At 38.3% G+C, this 23,972-nt stretch overlaps 1 protein-coding gene across 12 annotated transcripts in view; it reads right to left on the reverse strand.

Moving 5' to 3' along the window:
* Positions 1 to 23,972, reverse strand: part of BBX (BBX high mobility group box domain containing) — a 291,235-nt gene that overhangs the window by 29,850 nt on the left and 237,413 nt on the right. For all 12 annotated transcript variants that reach the window (XM_028493704.2, XM_055085734.1, XM_055085732.1 and 9 more), the window contains 2 exons: positions 16,368 to 16,448; positions 885 to 1,893 (listed from right to left, as the gene is read on the reverse strand). In XM_028493704.2, the coding sequence (XP_028349505.2) occupies positions 885 to 1,893; positions 16,368 to 16,448 (1,090 nt within the window). The remainder of the gene's footprint in view (positions 1 to 884; positions 1,894 to 16,367; positions 16,449 to 23,972) is intronic.

Below are 23,972 nucleotides of genomic sequence, written 5' to 3' on the forward strand. Positions count from 1 at the left end.
TCCTGATGGACCACCTTTAATAACAGAACATGCAAAAAAGTAACTTACACACTCTGAGATCCACAGTCTCATCATAGCAGGTGCTACATGACTCATGAGACAGACTAACTATCAATACTACTAGCTTTTCCATTAGATAATCAGGCTGAGGTGTGGGAGCCCTTTTCTGGTATGCACTATTAATTCTAATTTCCCCAAGACTTACTGGAATGACATCCCTGGAGAACTATGTACTCTCAAGGATCTTCATTCAGGACTTGTTAGACCTATTTTCACACATCTCTATAGTTGGAATTTAGCTGGGCTACAGGTAGTCCCGTAGCCAGATACTGTATTTTAAAATAGATAAATTTATATGAAACACTCTATGGAATAAAGGTATATATATTAACTGGTTTCTGGATACTGTTATGTTTTAAAGAGCTCTTCACTTCAACTACAGTTTTGATTACCTAGTGGGGAGGGCTAGATAAGTTATTTGCTTCTAGAGTCTATAGGTCAAGATTCTGCCAAACATATCTGCTTGTTTCAGAAAATTATTTCCATCAATTTTAAAAACCAGACTTAAGAGCTCTACACATGCAATACTGATCCTTCAAAACAAAAAGCCAGCCAACACCAGTAAAAAAAAAAAGGTTGCAGTAACTTTGAACACTTATATTCTGAGAACTATGTACAAAGTGAATAGAAACTCTCCTTAATGGTGCTAAAAACATATAGGTAAAATGACAAATGTACATAATCTATAAATCGTAAAGAATTATACAAATGTAAAATATTATTTTGATACTATACTGTTCTTTATTGTGGTTCTTTTCAATACATCTAAAGGAGAAATTCTGCTAGGTTTCCATGTGCTTTTCAGATTTAGAGAAGTCACTTACCTCTGTCAACATTAGCTCGCAGAGAGGTGAGCATACCCTCAGACACCAGGGTTTTATAAAGAGCACCTTTGCAAGACCTCTCGGATTTCCGGGAGCCACAAGTCTCTATTTTTCTGTGACAGTCACTGTCCTCAGGCTTGGCCTGTCCCGAAAGGTTGGGTGGTAATGCATCCTCTGTAGGGGTCAATGGTTCTGCTTTTATACCCTCTGGTACCTCACCAGAAATGTTCTTGCTCGCAGAAATACTTATAAAATCTTGAGGTCTTGACTCTTTGGTGGTGTCTGAGGATTTCTCCTTTGACATTTTCTTCTCTCTTGATTTCACTTTCTTCTTTGGTGGCTTGGCATCCAAAATGCTTCCCTTGCCACTTGAGGATGTGCGGACCTTCTTGCGAGGGGTTTCTCCAAGCTTCTCGATGCCCCAGTCTCCCTTTGCAACAGCTTCAATGGTGTACATGACACTCTCGATATCAGATTCCGAGGACTGCCTCTTTTTGCAAGTCTTCTTGGGTGTGGATTTATCATTTCCATGTCGATCCATTTTGTTTTTCTTCTTTTTCTTTTTTAGCTTTTCTGGTTTGCTTAATGCTGTGGGATCCTCAATGATCATAACTCCATGAGGATGGCACATGTGATCCTTTCTACTGGGAACATCGCTTATTATTATCTTGCTACTGGCAGAGTAAGAAAAATCAGGGAAGTGACTACATTTTTGATCTTCCTCTAATTCTTCCTTTTTAATTTCTTTGGGAGCTTCCATTTTTATACCCATTATATCATCCATTCGCAGCTCCTCAAAATTTCTTAATTCCTTAGAATCTCTTACATTTTCCTTAGCTGATTTTTCAAATTCTGCTTCTTTCTGTAACCTGGCTTCATCTATTTTCTCCATTTTTATTTCTCTTTCTTCCTTTCCCTTCTCCAATTCTTTAATTCTTCCGCCATCTGATTCTTTTGCTTTTATTAGCTTTGATTCTTCCATTTTCACCCCCTCTGATGCCAGGCACATCTAAACAGTTAAACATGAGAGAATAACCAAAATACATTATTCTATACTTGAAATTAGCTTAAACTTTTAAATTACATCCTTTTAAAAAATAATCAAAACAAACCTCAAACTTTACAAGTCCACTTCTGCCAAACTAACTTAAATTATTCAAATTAATAAAAGGCTTTGTAATATATTCATTCAACTCTAGAGGAGCATATACTCAAATTCTCACTTTCCAGCTTCTCATGAAGCTTTCCTCTGAAAACAAGATTTGGTAAAAGAAGGATGGGATCTACAGTTGAAAGACCTGAGTTTGAGTCTTAATTTTGCTACTTGCTAACTCTGCACCTAGAATGAGTCATTTCAGTCCTCATTCCTCTGTTGTCTTTTAAAATAAAAATGATGATAATAGTTGTCTCAGAGGATCCTGTGAGGTCGAAGTGAGATGATGCACATATGGCAGTACTTAGTAAATCATCCCAAAACTCTATTCAGATATTTACCTTTTCTTTTTTCTTGGGGAAATGAGAGAAATAGCAACAATTTCTATCTACCTGCTTAAAATTAGAAAAGATAAGATGATTCATTAAAGAACTACAGAAGGTTTTGGTTAATGAACAAAACATTATAGGTCCACAAATGCCAACAGATAACCTGAAAGATCACAAAAGCTCTGAAAAATAAGTGGGGGGTGGTTGTTTTTTTTTTTTTTTTAAACCCATTTGATGGCAAACTTGATCTGATCCAAACTTACCTGGCTGCAAATTCTGACCAGAACTATTATCTGACTTAATGTGACTATTCATATTTTTGTTATTAAATCTCCATGAATTTGAATATATATTAGGGGAATTCATGGCAAACTCTAAGATACACACACTGTATCATTTTCCCTATAATCTGAAAAATTTTGAGCACCAAAACACATCTGGGAGCAATTCGGTTAAGTTTTTAAACTCCCCAAATTTCACATATAGGACATTAAAGGAGAAACTCGCCATCTTCCTCTCCAGCAACCATGTACCTTGAAACTGCAATCTAAAAGCTATTTTCTAAAAGAGGAAATTACAGCTCACTGTAAAATTCATTTTCAATACCTGGCTATTCATTCATAAACACTCCCCGTAAGGCTCCCCAGTGCTAGGCTCAGTGGGGGACACTAAAGGTGCAAAGATCAATAAGGTCTGTCCCATGATTCCTGAAAGCTTCCACCCCAGCCCCCCAGCCCCTCGGAGGGATTCATCACGAGTCACTACAAGGCTGATGAAGCCAACGGCAGCATAGGAATTCTTAACCATTACTCATTTTATCTACTCTGCACTGTCAATTTGGAGGAAAAAAGACTATTAGGGCTTGCTGAACCCCCCAAATCAAGTACATGAGTAGGAAACTGATCTGTCTTAAAAGAAAAATCACCATTTTATGGAATGGCAAGTTGTCAGAGATTGTTAACAGCTATAAAATTCATTTTTTAAATGGATAATACATTGAATTAAACATCAGATACTATTTTACCTCATTTTTTCCCTTAGTACTTTCAGTACATCTCAAATCCTTCCGTGAGAATTATGTTATGATTAGTAAGTCTCGGAAGAAGCTGGAGAAGGGGCGGGAGGAGGCAGACAGTGCAAGGTTTTTTAAAAAAATGAACATGACAAGAGTACCCAGCCCTTCAGGATCATTCACAGGGAAGATGTGTAATATCATGAATTCACAACAGAGCTGTCTTTTTCAGGAAATCATGTAAGCTAACTTTTAGACCTCAGCAAGTAGTTATGAAGACTGAGAACTTCCCTTTATTAAACCTAACCAGAAAAATGATCAAAGCAAAATGTTAAATTAATTCTGAAACACTGGGATACATTTCATCTCCCCTGCATGCTTTATTCTCAGGGGAGATTTGCTGTTTTTGTATCAATTTTGGAATAATTTTTATTTTCCTTTCTCAATTATCCTAGTCCTTCATGAATCTAACTGTCCCATGCGGGGAGAGAGGCTATGCTAGAAGAAGGCTAGAAAGGCATCCTCAAGGTAAATTTTATAGTTCTCAACCGCTGTCGCTCTGGTGGCCTTTAATAAGTCACTTCAGGGACCTCTGCCACACAGGCACTGATTTTGCCAACGGTTTGCATTTGCACAGGTTCATCTTAGCAAACCCAGTAACACTTTGCAAACTCTATTCTCAGCTTCAGTGTATTTCAAAACAATTCTCCTCATCACCCCTGATAGGATTCTACAGCTAGGAATGAAATGGAACAAATGCAGACATTCACTCTGGAGACATATTCTGTTAAACAGCATAATATTTCTTGGGAAGGTAATTACCCCGAGCACTAGTCATGCTTTACCTCCTTGTTTCAGGCTCTTAAAGTTTTTTCATAAATAGAGCATGTTAATTCTAAATTATAAGAAAAACAATTACATGGCTTGAAGTTAAACTATAAAAATAAAACAAATAAGTACAAATCACAAATCTCACTAATTTTGTCCCCCAAACAAACACAAATCAAACTCTCAGAGTTGGGTGTCACTCTAGACTAACCTAATTATCTTATCTAATGTTATCTAATTTAACATTCTTCCTAATGTAGAAATTCATTTTATTATAAAATGCCTGAGATTTATCCAACTTTTTGCACAAAGACAGTGACCATACTGGAGGGCAATGCTGTTTGAAATTTTTAAAATATTGAGCAAAAATCTATAAATCCTATCAGTCCTGGTTGTACCCTGAAGCCACTTAAATTAATCCACTCCTTCTCTCATGTGACAGACTTTTAAATCTTAGAAGACAGACTTTATGTTCCCATGAGTCTCTTCCCCTGGAATAACTGCTCATTATATGTAAAGGCTTCCCAACCTTGCAAAAGTTGGGTCCCTCTTATCCAGATGCAGTATGGTTGTCCTGAAGTGAGAATGGACTTTATTGAAATAAGCTGGGTTTCTGTGCAAGCACCATACTTGCTTGCCTAAGGCCACACAGTGAGCTAGGCAGGTAGCTTATACCTGAACCCATATGAGGATATACAGGCTGAGAAATCGTAACAGTACATCCTCCGCTGGGTTGTTGCCAGGCAAAAGTAAACAAATGTGTGCAAATAAAACTCATAAATGACATAAAGCTTATAAGGGCTGGAAGACAATGACGTTTCAATTTAGCAGTATCTTAGATTAAGTTCCTAGCCTTCCTGTAATACTCTAGATGAAAAGTGGAACTATTTGTCAGTTGATAAGGACACTAATCTAATGAGAACCAAAGATGAACTTGCCCCACTGTTTTTATTTTTAATTCATTTTTACTGGAGTATAGCTGCTTTACAATGTTGTGTTAGTTTCTGTTGTACAGCAAAGTGAATCAGCTATACATATACATATATCCCCTCTTTTTTGGATTCCTTCCCATTTAAGTCACCCCAGAGCATTGGGTAGAGTTCCCTGTGCTGTACAGTAGGTTCTCATTAGTTACCTATTTTATACATAGTAGTGTTTATATGTCAATCCCAATCTCCCAATTCATCCCCCCCCCTCTTCCTTGGTAGCCATACATTTGTTCTCTATGTCTGTGTCTCTATTTCTGCTTTGCAAATAAGATCATCTATACCATTTTTCTAGATTACACATTTATGTGTTAATATATGATATCCAACCTGTTTCTTAAAAACAGGTCAAAATTTCTGGCTTGTATTGGGCTTGTGGTCAGTTAAAATCCTGGATTACCCACATACTATGCTGGGAAGCTTGGTCTTTCCCATTCTGTAAAATCTTTATACTTTTTGTAACTGGATGCAAGAGTTTCCATTTTTCCTTACAAAGTATATCTTTTCAAAATTTGAGTTAAATTACCTTCCAGCTTTGTGTTATAGACACATTTGATAAAGTTGCTTTTTAAGTCTTTGTCTAAATCTTTGGTAATAAAGTTGAGTAGGTCATGGCCAAGGACAGAGCCTTCTGGCAAACCTCTAGAGCCCTTTCATCAGGTTGATTTGAACATTAATAAGCTCCAGCAATCTAAGACTGTTTAATAATCCAGTCTAAACTCCCCCCATTTTGTTTACAAGGACATCGTAAGATTGTCTGTTAGAAGTTTTGCTGAAATCTGGACACAGTATGTCATTAGCATTCTCTTAGCCTATTTTATAAGCATACAAAATAAAAAATGAGGATGGCTTGTGCACCAGTCAGGGTGTAACTACGCAAACAGAAACAACTTAAAGCATATCTAGCCAAGGGAATTTAATGCAGGGAATAAATTAATGACACAGGTCATGAAGAACTGGGATACCAAAACAGGAGGTCGTGAGGGAACCCAGGGATTAGCAACAGCAGGAAGGCACAGGAGGGACAAGTGGGGGAAGGAGTGTGACGAAGCCCAGGGGCTAGGTCCCTGGTGGAGGATGGACCTGTGGTGGGCCAATCTGGAGGGAGCTGGATACACGGACGAGATGATGCCTTGGCTTACTCCCACCCCTCCTCACCCCTTCCCTACACATCCCCGCCTCTCTTTTCCTCCCATCCCCTAATCTTCTGCCAGTGTCTCCCACTGGCTGAACCCCGCTAGAAATCAGGGGACACAGGAACCCAGAAAAGGCAGTCTGCAGTCACCTAGGATATAAGCCAGCATACACGGTACAGAGATTCCGGGGAAGCACATTAGACAATAATTTTGGGGGGTGGGGGAGACTTCAGTACTTCCTAGTTTCCATCTTCTTTTCTATGAGTTCAAACATGATTAAAAATAATTTTCAAAAGTTTCTAGGAATTAATAGCCTGTATTTTCACATGACATAAACAGAGCCCAGGAACAGCTATGGAGGTAGTAACTCTTAGAAGATGCCATCACTCTGAGATGTGAACCAATTTTATATTGAGAGGCAGTTTCAAAAGACAGGGATTCTAGAGAGATTGTCTATGACAACAGACTGACTCTGCCACCAATTAAGCTCCTTTTCTCTAAACCGTTCTGTGCCTGTTTCTCAATCTACAGAATGTGGATGTTAACATAGTACTTGCCTTAGGAATACTGTGAGGTTCAATGAATTGCACATGTATAGTACTTAAAATACTGTCTAGCACAGAGCAAGAATAATGTATTGTGACAACCATCCCTTTGGGGCTTAATGTCATGTAGGATAAATGCTGGCTATTATTAGCAGTAGTAATATTCATACTGTGTCATTAACAGCACATCATAGCCCTGGTAGACTAACTGCTTTGCTCCAGTTTTTCATTCTAGGGATGAATGATTCTATATCCACGGGGAAAACCATATACAACAAAATTAGATTCAGAAAGATCTTAAATCAATTATCTTTTAAGAAGCAACTCTTATTAAAGATATAATCAAGCTCAGTTCTACTTTTGGGTACAAGCATTATCTACTCACATCTACTTTTGGGTCCATATATCAACACTTTAGTGGGACCTAGGAAAGCACACACAAACTACATTATGTACATATGCAGGGAGTGCACATAGAGAAGCACACAGTGGACACAAAAGAACATAAATCAGTGTGAACTCAAGTGAATAAAAGTGCACTGTGGGAAGCACAGAATTAATGTCTTATTAATTAGCCAACTTGCCCTTAGTAGAGAGAGGGTTGGTTGTTAATCAGGCCTTGAAACAGAACATGCCTTAGTAAATGACAATTTATTCTCCTGTTATTATTTTCAATTGAACAATAACCTTCTTTAAAAGTGAGAATGGAAAATCGTCTGCAGGACACCTTCTGGATGGAATTCCCATGGCTGTATTCAAAGAAGTTAAAATGTTAATGTTTTTAATCAAATGCCGGGCATAAATATTTGATATATATCATCTATTCCCTCAGGAACTACTCTATTTTTAATAACTGTAACTTCCGGGGGCAGGGGGCACAAAATGTATCCTGTTCACCTTTGTATTCTCCTCCAAGAATATCCTAGTAAAAAAAATGAAGGCATTCAACAGATAATTGTGTTGAACAGTTCGTTAATTCTGAGGTAAATGATGAATCTAAAATGCATTCTGATTAATACCAGGAGAGAGTTAACGAGTCTATAAAAAACAATGCTAATTATGACCATGCTGCTGTTTGGCCTAGACCAGTGATCACACTGTCCTTAGTTATGGTTCCCAGGAGCACCAGTGAAAATTAATCACCAATATTTTAACTTTACCTCCGACAACCGAAACCACACTGAAGTTTCTTACTGTTTCGCGTAGTCAGTGGCCTGATAGTGATGTGCTAGAAGAAATGTAACTCATTCCCAAAAGAAAAACAAAAATCATTATGTTGAAACCCAGATCCTTTGGATGTACACATGGGACAGACATATAAAAAACTATCCTCTTCAAAATGATTGCAAAGGAAAAAAAAATCAATAAAGATACTGAAGGGATGAGATAAAATGGAGGAATTATTTTTCGTGTCCCTGAGTTCAGGGAGGCTGTCATTTTCAGTTCAGGTATGACCACACCTTAGGTTCAGGGTTTGTTATTGGGTGGTGGCTTTAAACACACAATAAATCTGTGCTGCACCAAGCTTTTATCTCCTTAAAGACATTTAAAAATGTATTCCTTTCTACAAATATTAAGATATTGATTCAATTCTTTAATGTGTCCTGCTTTAAAAGACTGAGTGAAATGGCCAGTGAAAAATAATTAATCATGCACTAGATGAGAAGTAATACCACAGAAGACGATGCCCTTAACTGGTACAAAGAAATGGGTAAGTAGTTCCAAAATGTACCATATTATTTCACTCTTAATTATATTTTGTCTTTCATTGTCTGTTATAAAGGAGCCAGCTGGATTAAAAACAAGGCAGTATGGAAACAGACCCACTGACACTAATCAAGAAGTTTCCATTTCTAAATTTCTGCTTTTTAGTACAAAACAAATGTTTTGCAGCCAAGGTATGTTTACAATCATTTTGTACTGGCTTATTATCTGCCAAAACAGTGTACACATAACCCTAGGATGGCATTTCGCGGTGTTTTTCCAAGATGTGCATGTCTCCCATAATTAAATAGAACCAGAATGTTTTTGCCATAAAAATATACTGGCTGATGGTTTCAGAGAATAAAGAATAGCATCACTGCTAAGATAATTCAATTTTCTTTATTATAAAAGATAACTGGTCACAGAACCGTGGTCTAAGTGTCTCTCAGCACTAAAATCTGTGCATATTAAGTTGCTTACTGTTTGGTTTGCTGAAACAATTAGGCCAGGTGAAATGGTGGTTTAAATGTTTATTCACTATTTCTTCAGAAACTATACCATTTCTGAAGACACTAGATGGGGTGGGGATGGCCTTTGCTCCAAAAGGCCATTTACTGAAGTCTCCCCGAAAGGTGTTAAAGGAAGTCATTAGGAGGTGCATTCCTATATTTCAGTTCCTACAAAAGGAAGTTGGTGCAATTGGAAATAAAATGAAAAGTTTTAGAATAGGAGTTTTCTAAAAATGCCTTGCAACTCAGCACAAAAAGGAAAGAAACACACCACTTTCAAACCAAAGGCCCCCTCTAATATATCGTTAAGTGTTAGAATTCAATTTTACGATAAGAGTGCAGGTGAAGCTGAGAACTTGGGAACTACGTGTTGAGGTTCTAGGCTTCAGGGGGTTACAGTAGGGTGAAAGGATAATGCACATCAATGATATGAGGACACAACAGAACACCTGAATGGAGTCATACATCAATCAAATACCACCTATAATTGGTAATGTGGTGGGGAGGGATTTCCTACGTTTTTCAATATCGTATAGAATTTCTGTAATTTTAACATGACTCATATTTTCTTAAAGTGAGCCATAATTTTCCATAAGATTTAATTTTTATAGATACTAGAATAAATTCATCTTTACCTACCCATTTGACTTTAATTATAAAGGTTTCTTGCAAATTGGAACGCAAGAAAAACTAGGGTGTTGAGGTCTCAGAAAATGTCTTCATCCTTTTTTTAATAAATAGGGTTAATGATAACTCTTCCAATTCCCTTGGACCCACCATGTCTACAATCTTGCTTTTATATATTTGAAGAGTACGTCTAGAGAGAGCCAGCATTCTCTTTCTTCAGCTTCACTGTAACAGATTATCAGTTTAACAAATTGAGATAAAGAAGAAAAGTATAACATGGACAAATCCAGCAATCCTGGGGTGACCGTTTTTTACCTTTCTTTCTTCTGTGCTCAGAGGAACATGGGTTTCTGCTTTCCAAACTCAACTGTTTACCTAGCTGGCAATCCCCTTGTGTTGACTCTTTCAGTATTGGATTTCTTCAGCTATCCCTTCCCCCTCAGCATCTTTCATCTCTGCTTTTCTACTTGTGGGGCCCCCTCTCGGTTCACAAACATCCAGGTTTCCTGAAGCTGGGCTCCAAGATCAGGGTAAACTTCTGAAAGCCGTTCTTTTCCCACACTGAGGTTCAGAGCTGGAGTTGTCTCGGACTCCCCTTTGCTTTACCTCTCACATTGACTCGATCACCAAATCCACCTGAATCCCCTGCAGCCTCCCATGCCCACTGCCAGCTCCCCAGATGCTGGTTCTTGTCTTCCCACACCCAGACGTCCACAGAGGCTTTCCGCTCTGTTCTACACAGCTGCCAAGTGAGTCTCTCCAAGGGCTGCTCTCACCACTGCACGCCCCTGCTCCAAATTCTCAACCGCCGTTCATTATTTTCAAGTACAAATTTCTCCGCTTTACACTAAACACCCTCCCAATTCTGACTTGCAGCTACACTCTACCTTCACCTTCCATATATCTCCTAGCACAGCCCTCTCCTCTGCCCAGCTGATTTACTTGTCATCTACCTATTTCATGTTTGCCTGCCTTTATCTCTTTGCTCTATCTCCCCCATTTCTCCATTTAATTATGCATAAATCACAGTCTCTACAGTGTTTGGATGGTTAGGTATAAAGGGGTGTGGACAAGTGTATATGGATGTTGGCAATGACTGTTGGACTCAGAGTCGGGGCTCAGAAGGGAAAGGAGAGGACGGTGACATTTGTACAACAAACACCTCTCTAAGGGGGCAGCCATTTATCAGCTCTGACCAATTGTTCTCATGCAGAAAGGCTGGTCCAGTGTCTCCAGACTCACTACATTTTCAAGAGAGGTCAGAGTACGCATTTATTTGAAATCTGTAATTTTAAAATATTAGCCACTAATTCCAATGTAAAATATAAAGCAGGTCAACAAATTGTGGGCCAAAGAAAGCATCTCTTAACAAAATTGGATGTGGCCCAAAGGATGCTAGTTTCAACCTCTGTTCCTCAACAACTCCTTCATCAAGAACCATCTTTCTTCATGCTCTCTCCCCTGTGCTGGGTCCCCAGAGCACCCCAGTTGATATTAATTTCTCCGTTTCCTGGTTTTACACGTTCACTTTGGTATCACTCAAGTTGAACTTCCTCATTTCATTGCATGCTTTCCTGTGAAACCACTTGCACCATTAATTTATTTCTTATCCCTTAACTTTTTATATTTTATCTCTTTGCAACTGGAGAATAAGTTCCTGGAGAACAGGAGGCATACACTGTAATTTCCTACAGTCCTCACCGTATCTTCCAAAGTATATTCACAAACAGGCACTTACTTATTTAAGGGTGTAGGATGTATCTTGGCAGTTTCAAAAGTAGAATCACTTTTAAAAAAGGAAATATCAGCTCCATTTCTTTGACAGCAGTCTTGAACAATCTGTCATTTTATTCAGCCATACACATATGTGTAGGAGTAGGCTATCTTCCACAGAGACTTCTATAACATGCAACCTCTATAACAAGTAACTTGCACAGTCTTTTATATTAATCTAAAACAAGGTGACAGAATAGCACAGTGCTGAAGAGCCCAGGCTGTGGAGAGACTGACTGGGTTTCTACGGAAGCTCTAACATTTCCTGTTCACATGACCTCAGGCAGGTCACAAAACCTCTCTGTCCTTTTGTTTCTTACTGTGGAAAAGAGGAATGATAATAGTACTACCTCAAAGGACAGGTGTGAGAATTCAATGAGTACATATAAACTACCTAGGAAAGTGTCTAGCACACAGTAGATAATAAATGTCGGTCATTATTATCTTATGTTAGATAATAAAACTTACTTGTAGATAAAAAAATTAGAACTAAAACAAATAGTAATATTTTTAGGCTTATGCTCCAGCCTCTCATGGCACTCCCAACACCAAAATTGGATCTTGAGGTAAGGTCTTCCTATACCACTGATCTCAGAAGAAGGTTCACAGGTTATCTCAGTGTACATCCATATGCAGGTAGCTTGAACAACCTCGCTGTTAACAGCACAGAGTAGGCCCTCAGAAACTACTGTTTGTTAGAATAAATGAATAAACTGCTCCACTTGTTGTACTAGGCAATATTAGTAACAGATATCTTTAAGTGTAGAATTTTCTTTACTAAAATGTACAGATAAAGATGTTTCTGTGTGCTCTCCAACTATAGCAATTATAATATACAATGATCTCCAGGAGGATGCTTTGCTATTCTTTATGTGACCTGACCTAATTAATCTCAAAAGGAAAGGAAACATAATACATTATAGTACCTGTGCCAATTAACTGATTAACTGAACAGTATGAACCTCATGGAGGTTCAAACATAAACGACTGTATTTTTTACAGTTCCCTGACCTCAGTAGCACAATGCCAAATCTCCCTTCCTAGCTGGAGTAGATTCCTGAAAAATACCTGGAACAGATTCCAGAATTTTCAGGTCACTTTCAGCTATTAAAAATCCACCCAATTTAAAATGCCAATCAAATGCCTGAAGCAGACCCTTCCACCGGAGCATCTCTTGGCTTGGGGTGCTGGGAAATGGGGAGCGCTCCTTGCAATGCCCAAACTGAGAGTGCAGGCCAATCTAAGACTCCTTCTATCTGCTGCCAGCCTCCTCCAATTTTCGTTTTGCCTGCTGAAGTGGGTGTAGGGCACAGCAATAAATATATGCCTACAATATTTCTTGCTTCTCTCCAAGAGAAGAATTTTCTTGCAAGCAACAAACCCTGTCTTTGGGAGGGCTCCTCATTCACTCCTTCTCCCATGTCCACCCACCAGAATGGAGCTGGGAAGGGTGAATGGTTAGTTCTGGGGCTGGTTCCTGGCCCTTCCTTCACAAGACATATAGCCTCTGGTTGAGAGGACAGAGGGAGGAATGGTGCAGGTAAAACCAACTGTGCATGGTTATGTCTTTGTCTGTTCCTGCTAACTCCACATAAGACTGAATGACCTTGACAGAGATGCCAAGGACAGAGACAATATACAAAATATTTAACAGGCAGGGGTGCTAAGCAATCAGAAGGGATGTGGTCTCAGGGCTAGAACAGGGTGCTGCAGGTCCCTTGCTGTGCTGTCCAGTTGCTAGAAGGATAGGGGAGACCTGGGATGCTGGCAGAGTTACTGCAAAGGTACTCAAGGGGTAGGGTCCCAGTCTTTTTACCAACAATAGGAAGTGTTTTGTATTTTAGTACCGGGACAGCTGTCCTAGTGCAAACAAGCTGAACATCACTCCTGTTTGTGGGAGTTCCTCAGAGTGTCCTCAAGTGAGATATGGGATGGTCCCAGGCCTGCCCTCTCCCCACGACCATTCGTGGCCTCTTGCCTGATCAAGCTGAACTACTTTCTACTTGTTCACTTGGCCCCTGGAAAACTCATGCATCTTTGCAATGCCAAGACGGTGTATCAGGCTCTTCTAAGTCTCTCCCTGCTGCTGACTTCCTCCAGTTCTCTTTTGGCCTGGTCAGAGAGGTGAAGGGCACCGCAGTAAATCGACGTCTAAAACATTGCTTGCTTCTCGCCAAAACATGAGAAGACACTTCTTGCAGTACGACCCCTAGTCTTTAACAGGGGTTCTCTCAGAGCTGTCTTCACTCTGCTTGACAGAGGCCAGGGGTGAAGAAGGGAAAGCACTGTCTGCTTTCCTCCACAGGACAAGGAGAAAAGCCACAATATTCCAGATGACTGCCAAGCCCATGATAGCCCCACCCATGGGGTTAGGGTGGGGACGTGAGGGGAAACCCTTGGAGTGGTAGAAGGGATGACAGCTGCATAAGGCTGTCTCTTTATAAATCCCAAGAGAAGAATCTAGCCCAAACTGAAGGTGGCTTGTTGATGGCTTTCCCTTTAGAATGTGTAAATTTAAAGCTGTTCCTTACGATATCAGAAAACGGCATCAATTCTGGGCCACAGGAAAAATCCTCCTCAATACCCTATCATACTTATTTAAAGAGGTACCCAAAATAATTAAATATTATACTTTGTTCAAGAAAAAATGAACATCAAATACACAAGGAATAAAAAATAACTGAGGAAGCATATTTCTACTGGTGATTATTTAGAGATGCTGATTAATCCATTGTGCACATATTTATGTTTAATTATAAACTGGGAAGGCTTTAGGATGTTATTCTAAAACACACTCTATTAGCATTATGGCATCATATTCATGTGGTGCAAATAATAATGTGAGAAGATTTTCTTGGTAAATTATTTTTTACCAACCCTGTTCCATCAAAAGCATACATTTTTACTTGGATGTTATAAGAAACTAAGTCTGAGTATAAGCTGATTTGCTATAATTGGAATAGGCTTATTGCAGTCATTTTACCCCTTTAAATTATGATACCAGCATTGAAACATCTGTTAAACCACAGCATCTGTTTTATATTTGGGATGCATCCTTACAAATTTGAAGAGTGTTCTTTTTAATGAGCTCTGATTTAATGGGGAATCCATTTTTTTGTGACTGTTATGCCAAAGAAAGAAAACGAGAAGACAGATTCATTGCTCTAGCACCCCGCCCACAGCAAAGCACCTCTAAGGTCCATACATTTCTAATACAAAACTATTTAATAAACAAATATTCACACTGAAAGCTAGTGTGTTTTATAAATCAGTGTTGTTTAATATTTAAAAGACCATATGGATATGTCTGTATATATGTACATACCCCACCCCCCTGGAAACGCAGAAAGGGCCATATTCATCTTATTTAAGAAACATAATCACTTCTTTCAAATAAATTATCTTGACAATGTATATAGTCTTAAAGATACTGGACAAATTTATGACCTCATAGTCTCCCTGTTTACTAAGACACGTTTACAACTGTAAAGGCAGACTCATTGCCAGATCTTTATCATTTTAGTTCTATCAGAAACAGTACTTTGCCACTGACTTACCCAGTTCTTTAAAAAACTATTCCCTGTGGCATTCCTAATTTTTCTAGTCATTCGTAGCCCTCTATTTGAGTCTGAATTTCTCTTATACAAGAAGCATGTCAGCTTCATGTCAGACAAAAATGGATTAGTTTGTCCCATTATTTACATACTTTACTGTTTCAGGCCTTTTTATTTTTATATTCCTAATTTGGATCTGGCTGGACTTTAAAAGATTAATTTAAAGATATTTAGGGGGAAGTCCCTGACGGTCCAGTGGTTAGGACTCAGCACTTTCACTGCCGGGGCCCGGGTTCGATCCCTGGTTGAGGAACTAAGATCCCGCGAGCCATGAGGTGCAGCCAAAAAAATAAAATAAAACTTAAAAAAAAAATAAAGATATTTAAAACTGCTAAATTTTTATGATACAAGCTACCATAAAATTTAGAAAATGACAGGTTGTCCCATTAAGTTCAATAAACTCAAAGAATTGATAAAAGAACCATATCACAAAAAAACTCAGAAGGAACTCATTGGAAGGAAGACAGGAAAAAGGAGAAAAGGAAATTTAATATAGAGATTTTGGGTCACTCATTTTGTACCTCCTAATTTGTCTCACCAAAAGAGAAAACTGCTACAACAGTGTCCAGGCACTAAAGCCATTTCTTGCACACGTCCCCATAGGGCAGATCGGTCCAGCTTGGCAGAGGAAGCCTTGTTGCCACCTGTCCCAGCAATGACCACTCCCGGCATGTTCTCCCACCCACCATCCCACGCCAAGTGAGGGCTCTGTCCTTCTTAGGCTTTACAAAAGCATCTTTTCTGCTTTGCCAAAGGAGTAGTAGCATTTTACACCCACGTCACATCAAATGTACAACTGATAGATGCTATAAAACCAGACTTTAGAACAAATCCTTTTGAGTTCTTCACTGAAAACAACCCCCCAATTAAAACATCAACCACCTAGTTTAACGGTAGTGCTTTCTAGAGATTTATAGATATCACAAGAGAATCAGAGAAGAGGAAAATGACCTAGGCCATTCTTCTCGGTTTAGGATGTACTTACTTAACCAATCTGAGAGAGACAAAAACTGAACTTATTTTAAAATACTACCTGTGAAAAAGATTTTGCAATTTCCCTGGGTAACCTTTTTCAATGCTTAATGACTTTTCGTAGCAAAAGTCCACTTCCTTAAATTAAAGGTTAACCCTTTCATTGTTGAAAATTAGATACAACACACTTTATGGTCACAGGTGAGATGGTACAGTTTAGGGAACACAGTTACGATTAACTTTTTTGTGACTTCGACCACTGCAGATCTTATCACAACATATTCTTAGAACTTGCCTCTGCCAGTTGAAAGAGTGCAGACTTTCCACAACGTTTTACAGGTTCAGCACCGCCCAACTGTGAAGTGTTCGAAGAAATCTATATTGAAAACAATTCACATAAAGAATATTAATTGTGATATCAGAATTTTTGCTCCTCATTCACACACATTCAGGAACTTTCCTTAGTTTAATGAGAACGTCATTGCTCCCAAGTACCAAATAACTTTAAATGTGTTACGCTTGGGATTATAATTTTGAAACCAATTTTAGTAAATAGCCTCAAAAATAATAACAAAAAAACAGGTGTGGCTTGGGTGGTTGTTGGATGACAAGAGTATTAGTATCTTGAGAATTCCAGGCCCTAAATTTAACTCTACAACCTTAAAACAATTTATGCATTTCCATTTCCATATAAATACCAACTCAGCAACTTGCCACACAGAAAAGAGATTTAATGTCATTTTATATTTACCAAAAAGCAATTAGTTAATTTTTTGTTGAAATATATTTGGAATCACTGTGAAAAGACAGCCAACAAGCCAGTCAACAAAATTTTTTTTGAGAATCCAATATAAATGTGCTAGGCAATATGACAAGAGCTGGTGAAGCTAAAAGTTTTACATAAAACACTGGCACTGGCTCTGAGAGTATGCGCTAAAGTACACAAAGATTGACAGTCAAGACCACAATAAGCCATACAGTTAAGACCTAAGTTGTAGCACGTCAACATACACACAACATTACATCGTGACTGCATCCTCTTCTGCAAATTTGGTTCAATAGCAGCCAGGCACTAATAACAATGAACAGCACTGTCCTTTCTCGTTTTTACATGAAAACTTAATTTTCAATTTCTAGCTTAACTCCATAAAAAATTGAGAAGGGCATACATTCTTAAAGATCTTTACAAAGTATTCTTCTCCTAGAGAAGTTCTGTCATCATTAGAGCAGCTAGCTATGCTCTAAGCTTTTAATATTCTTCGTGATTCTGAATTCTTTCTCAGTTTAAGACAGAGGTATTTCTCAGTTCAGTTTAGGACACAAACCTACCTTGTGTCTATACCCTTACAGGTGACCCCAAGACCCCCAGGGAATTCTATGGAGCTGTCAGCCCCAGAAGAGACTGGGCACTTACTGCTAGAGAAAATTCTCCCTAAAACACCTGCTGAATAAGAGCCAAATATTTAATAAGCTACCTGGGCCACTCAAAAGGGACTAGTTTAAGAAAGTTTTAAGAAATTTTTCTTCCTGGGTACTATCATTTTTAAAAGAGTCCTTTCCTATTTAACCCAACCACTTACTTTTTCTTTAGAAGATCAACTTAGGGGCTGAATCTTTTTGAAGATTTTCCTCTAGCTGAATTTCCTCTGATATATGCCATTTCTCCTTTTTTAGACAAGGTGAATTCAATTACTAACCTTATCACTAGACTAAGAGAAATAAACACATTTAATATAATCACTGACTCTAGTGACTTGGGGGAAAGAAGTACTGAACATCAATGCCAGTCCCGTGAACCAAGGTTGTATAATAGAAAGGACATGGCTTTTGTGTCAGGCAAACATGCCTTCATTACTTCTTGCTGTGTGGACTTAAGCAAATAATTAAGACCTCATCTTCACCTTCAAAATAGAAACAATACCTGCCCAGTATTAATGACTTTTGTGAAGATTAGATGTTATGTTAGTGAAGAGTTTGGCACAGTGCTCAGCCCACGTTATGCTCTCAATAAACAGTACAATTATTAGTAATAAGGATTTATCATTGTTAACACTAATAAATAAACTCTTTTTAGGACACTTCCAAAAATTAGTTACAGACTGAAATTAGAACAGAATTAAAAATTGCAATGTCAGAGAATTATTAAATTTAATAATCTATAAAATATTAAATTTGTCACACAATCATACGACACTCTCAAGAGAACAACAAGCTGCGTGATGCTCCCCTACACAGCCTGATACTGTTTTCTAGCTCTTCCACTGGCTCCCTCTGCTGTCGCTTTTGCTGCTGTAGCTTTATGTTCCCGACGCTGTGTGTGTGTGTGTGTGTGTGTGTGTGTGTGTGTGTGTGTGTGTGTGTGTGTTCACTACCACGAAGCCTGTCAAATGCCTGCACGGCACACCCAGAGGCTCAGTGTCGAACTTCTGACCGCTCGGATGTATTACCTGCCAGCTGAGTTAATGCACAGCTGTTCGAGTTGAGGCTTGAGAACGGTTCCTTGCCTTGCAAAAGAAACCATCACCTAATGTTTAGTAAGAACTATTTTCCTCATCACTTATGGAAGGATTTTTACCTATTTGTAGGTACAGGGCAGTATTTTAAATGCTCAAGGTTGCTGGAAGCCTTATTTTCAAAGGATGCTGGGGGAGAGTCAACATATTTTAGCAGTCCAACGTTTCTAGAATCACTTAACAATAAAATTTTCATAGAACAACTTAGTGGTAAGATATACTTTCTAAAAATGTCTTTTGGCTTCTTAATTGGGGGCAGGGGGTTGAATATATGTTAATGTCTGCAGCACTGGGCATAGCTGACCTTTCTTTTGAGAGTCTCCTCTGGATTTCCAATACTGCAGAGTCCTTGTTTTCCTCCTACCTCTCAGGCCACTCCTTGCTGTTGTTCTTTGTTGGCTCTCCTTTCTATAGAGACCACTTAAATGTTTTCCCTTAGGGTCTTGTCTTAGGGCCCCCTCTCTTTTTCTTTACACATTTTCTCTCAGTAATCTCATTTACTCTGATGGCTTCTAATATAAGCATAGCTTGTGTAATGCCAATTTGTTTTACCGTTGTTCATTTCCCTGTTTTTTTTTGTTTTTTTTTTTTTCTATTTAAGAGACATACACATCCTTTCAAGTAAGAATAATGTAGCTAATACATGTTTTTCAATGACAGGTCAGCTAGGGGTGGAAAGTGTGTTATGCTACCCTACTGGATAGAGGGCAGTAGTGGGCCATACTGCACAGTATGTTCATGGCTATGCTTTTTATTTTCTTCAAGTTGGACGGTGCTTGCTAATCTGTTAACTCCACTGTAGTCTCTCCTCTGCCTATTATGGAATGTTCTGATAAACAGGGTGGGTGTTAAAAGTATGTGATGTACAGCAAAAGCGCCAGGAAAAATTATCACCCTGGGTGTTAAAACTGTTAATTTTATAGCTGACTGAGATAGGGGAGCACACCAAGGAAAGAGGTGGTAAAGATCAAAAGCAAATTAGCTGGAAGGCTTTTGCAATTATGAGGGGCATCATAAACACTGTAGCCTGGGAGGAAATGACTAACAATTGTTGAGTGAATAAATCAATCAGAGAACAAATGAACAATATGAGATGACTGGTCTTCCTTACCTTAAAAGAAATATTAACACTACCAATAAACCATGCAAGACTTTCACACTGATGAGCTGCAGTGTGAGTATATGGAGTCTGTGTTGAGCGTAATAGTCCGTAACATATTGGGCATCCCATCATGAAAATGAATGCTTTAAATGTGCACCTATTGCTTATATCCAATTGTGACGATTCCTTGGTGAGATTATGGTTGTATTTATATTGGCAAAGTAAAAGCCTTCTAAGGAAAGTTTTAATGTTCAAATCTATTTGTCTAAATTGTCCAGATTAGCTCTCTCTCTTCAAAGTAAATATGCAATTTTTCAACGCAAAGATATACCCTAGGTGTAAGAGTCAGCCACACAGCGGAGAAGAGGATATGTGGACCAGGCAAGGCTTCCAGACTTGTTAAATAATGGAAGACAACAGCTCCCTTCTGGCATTACATTTGGTCATTAGTCTTCAGTAAACGATATCTAAACAGCGACAGATGTGTCACTCTACCTGTAAACAACAAAATATGCAGATAGGAAACTCACTTTGACCAACTTAATGGATCAGAGCCTGGAAACAGAGTGATGGCTCTTCAAAAGGGCCAAGTTGAATCTAGATGAATTATGAGCATCAATACAGAATGGGAGACAGGCTGAAATGCGAGGAAAACAGGCTCTGCACTCTATATTTTTCTTTCTAGATCTTGTAAAGCAGATGTATCTTTCTCCCTTTAAACATAAACATTTATGAGGAACCTACAAAGAAAATGTTCTTTATTCAGTCTCATGGTTCCATGCAGGTTACTTCAATGGGTTTTAAAACTATCAGATTTGGTTAAGAAGGAAAGATATCCTTCTCAGCTTGTGACACGGAGACCCAAGACATAAAAGAAAAAATATTTTCAACTTAAAGAAATGCCCAGGGCTTACTGTTTTTTTAAAAACTGCGTTTCGGGGCTTCCCTGGCGGCGCAGTGGTTGCGCGTCCGCCTGCCGATGCAGGGGAACCGGGTTCGCGCCCCGGTCTGGGAGGATCCCACGTGCCGCGGAGCGGTTGGGCCCGTGAGCCGTGGCCGCTGGGCCTGCGCGTCCTGAGCCTGTGCTCCGCAACGGGAGAGGCCACGGCAGGGGGAGGCCCGCATACCACAAAAAAAAAAAAAAAAAAAAAAAAAAAAACTGCGTTTCTAGGATAATTGTATTACACGATAAATGACCAATAGCTAATGTCTTCGTAGAGTTATGAACACTTGTAAATGAAATTAACGCGAATGGTTTCTAAGAATTCTGCAAGCCTGATCTTAAAGTGATAGTACAAAGCTAAACATTTTTAAAGAGTAAATTGTTTCCTAAATATACAAACACCTACTTTTCTCTAACTGCACATAATAGGACTGAGAATCCCTCTGAAAAGGGATGAGGGCCCTTTGGGATAAAGGGATAAAGTGGCCCATTGGATAAATTTCTATTATCTGCCCATTCCTTCCTCACTTAACCCTTTCCCTGTAAGGTCCCAGAGATACCAGAAAGTGCCTTACCAATGCTGATTTAATAACCTGTGGTAAAAATTGCAAACTACAGAGCAGTGATCTCAAACTGCAGTTCCCTAATAGGAAACTTGTTGAAAGCGCAAATTCTCAGGCCCCGCTGCAGACTTAATAAGAAACTTTGGGAGTGGGGTTCAGCAATCTGTGTTTGAAGAAGCCTTTGAGGTGACTCTGGTATATTTTAAAGTTTGAGAATCTCTGCTATAGACTAATTAGAACAAGAATTTCAAGAGTCTTTGTGTTTTCTCAAAGGTGATGGGTGTTTTATGAAATAATTACAAGAGTTTTAGGGATACAATCACAGTAATTATAGGCTATTCTATTTCTACTGCAATAGATATGCTCATAGCAGATTGTAGTAGATAATTTTATTAGTTCATCTAGTTAGCTACTGTTTAGCTTTGAATAAACCAACCCAGTACTGGGCTGACAATAAGGTCAGATCATAACATGAAAGAGATTGAAACTTCTCTTGAGTCAGCTGAGGAAAGTGACTGGAGGTCACAAATATCCTTAGAGAACCATGTACTATACTTTTCTTGTATAATCACGTATAACATTTACAAGTAAACAACTCAGTATGTAATAATTTAATTTGCTTAGGAATTGTAAGGGCTCTTAATTGTCAACCTATGCAAAATATAACTGGGAAAAATAATATACGGAGTTGAGAAGGGGAACTGTATTTGATTCTAGGGCAGAACATTTTGTTTTGGTTTCTCCATCATGCATGTCTTCCTCTGTTAATGATGCCTGAAACAACTCATAATAAGTTTTCAAATTAATTTTTTTAAAGCTTCCTCAAATCTTATAAATGCACAGTCAAAAACCCTCAGAAGACAAGTGCCACTGAGGAGAGGAGTAACATCTGGAAATGTCTCCCTGCACTCCTCCTAAGTAAGAAGAGGTTCTTCCCCAGAAAAAAACTTTCTTTTTGAGGAGTGAGTGTACTGAGCAGTAAGAACAAATTAATTTAAGAGAGGTATGGGATCTCACTCTCCAGAATCACAGGACAGTGGCTGTTACACTATCAAACTGGTTCCTCAGAGCTGCCCAGGGCTTTGAGGCGCCTAATAAATCTGATGGTGATCTCGCTTAAACAAGAACCACACTCTGAGTGGCAACACCTGTTAGAAATGCATCAGCTGAGGTATGTCATACAAACATTTTTAATTAAATTGAAAACTCTTGGTAAATAGTGCATATGTAAATATCAGATGTGTCAAAGACGAGCCACTACGTTCTGATATTCATGCTACAAGAGTGTAGAATTTAATAAAAAAGAATATATGGCAAATAAATTCTGTTTTGAAGGAGCCGTTTCTAAAAGGTTGGATGGGACTGCTCAGGTACCAACATTAAAAATAAATTTATAGTCATCACGTCAAAATTCTTTTTTACCTTTGAAAAAATCATTAGTATCAAGTAAAAGGATGTCAATGACTAAAGGAAAGCAAGGAAATATTAAACAAAACTATTCCCCAGACAATGAAAAGAAAAGCCTGTTTATCATAATGAAAAATTATGATAAAATCTTAATTTATTCAGATTCATCAAGCAAATTGTTCTTCGTGAAATGATACCATTATATGATATTTTTGTTACCAGTTTTATAGAATAGCCCTCAACGAGTAAAGCAAATACTGTGGCAGAGAAGCCTAACAGATAAACAGGCCAGAGGGCTGGATCAAGTCATGGTGGTTGACACAAGTGTCCAAAGAGGAAGCAGCATTTTTTTTTTTTAAATGTAAGTGCTAGAAGTAATTTTTTCTCATTTTTGAAGTAAGATGCTGGGTTTTCTCTTGCCAAAAGGATATCATTTTACATTGCATTTATGCAGCACTCTTTATGCAAATGAATCAAAGTGATTCAATACATCAATATTAAACAGAACAGTCCTGCTTGTCATTTTCTCTCAACCCCATAAAAATTGTTTAGTTTATTATATGCATTTTTGGTTGAAATTAATAAAAGGGAAAATGGGGAAAGACCTAAAGCAGATGGCATCTTATTTTTACAAAAGGGATATATTTTATCATTTGTCATATAGTGCTCGTTAGAAATGAGCATATGGTTGAGGCCAGGGCTTCTGTGGCAAAATCAAGCATTAACAGATTTGCCTACTCATCATACCAACCAAGAAAATACTCTCTAGTGTGTACTCTCTCTCTCTGGCTGACAATCCGAAGAAATCTAAGATCCTGCATGAGCTGACCTGACCTAAGCCCAGGGTTAAACGTTAATAAAAATACTGGCTGAAGCTACATCACACCCAAAGCTAAGCACTGATGATCTAACAGGTCCTATTCACCCCTGCATTCACTGTGAGTTATTCATCAACTACAGCATCTAATTTCACTACTGGAAAAATTTAATAAATTGGAATGCTATGGCCTTCACATTGACAATTTTCCTAAGCTTTTAAAATAAGTTAAAAACAAGGCAAAATGAAATATATGAATTACTGGAAAGTGTGTATTCTGAGTGAACTCTTTAATGAATGCTTGTAAAATGGGTATAAATTCTGGAGCTGATCTGTGATTAGAGCAAAGGCAGCAAAAAGCAATAAGTAGCCTCCCATGTGTATTATGTTAGTAATGGCAAGAGGCATGCCTAAAGTTCTCTTTATGTTATAAAATTCCATTCCAATACTTCCTGAGCTCAACAAGTTTTCTGAACCCAATGTGTGTGTGTGTGTATATATATATATATATATATATATATATATATATATATATATTTTTTTTTTTTTTTTTAA

The sequence above is a fragment of the Physeter macrocephalus genome, chromosome 1, assembly GCF_002837175.3.
Source record: "Physeter macrocephalus isolate SW-GA chromosome 1, ASM283717v5, whole genome shotgun sequence".
In the NCBI taxonomy this organism is placed as follows: domain Eukaryota; kingdom Metazoa; phylum Chordata; class Mammalia; order Artiodactyla; family Physeteridae; genus Physeter; species Physeter macrocephalus.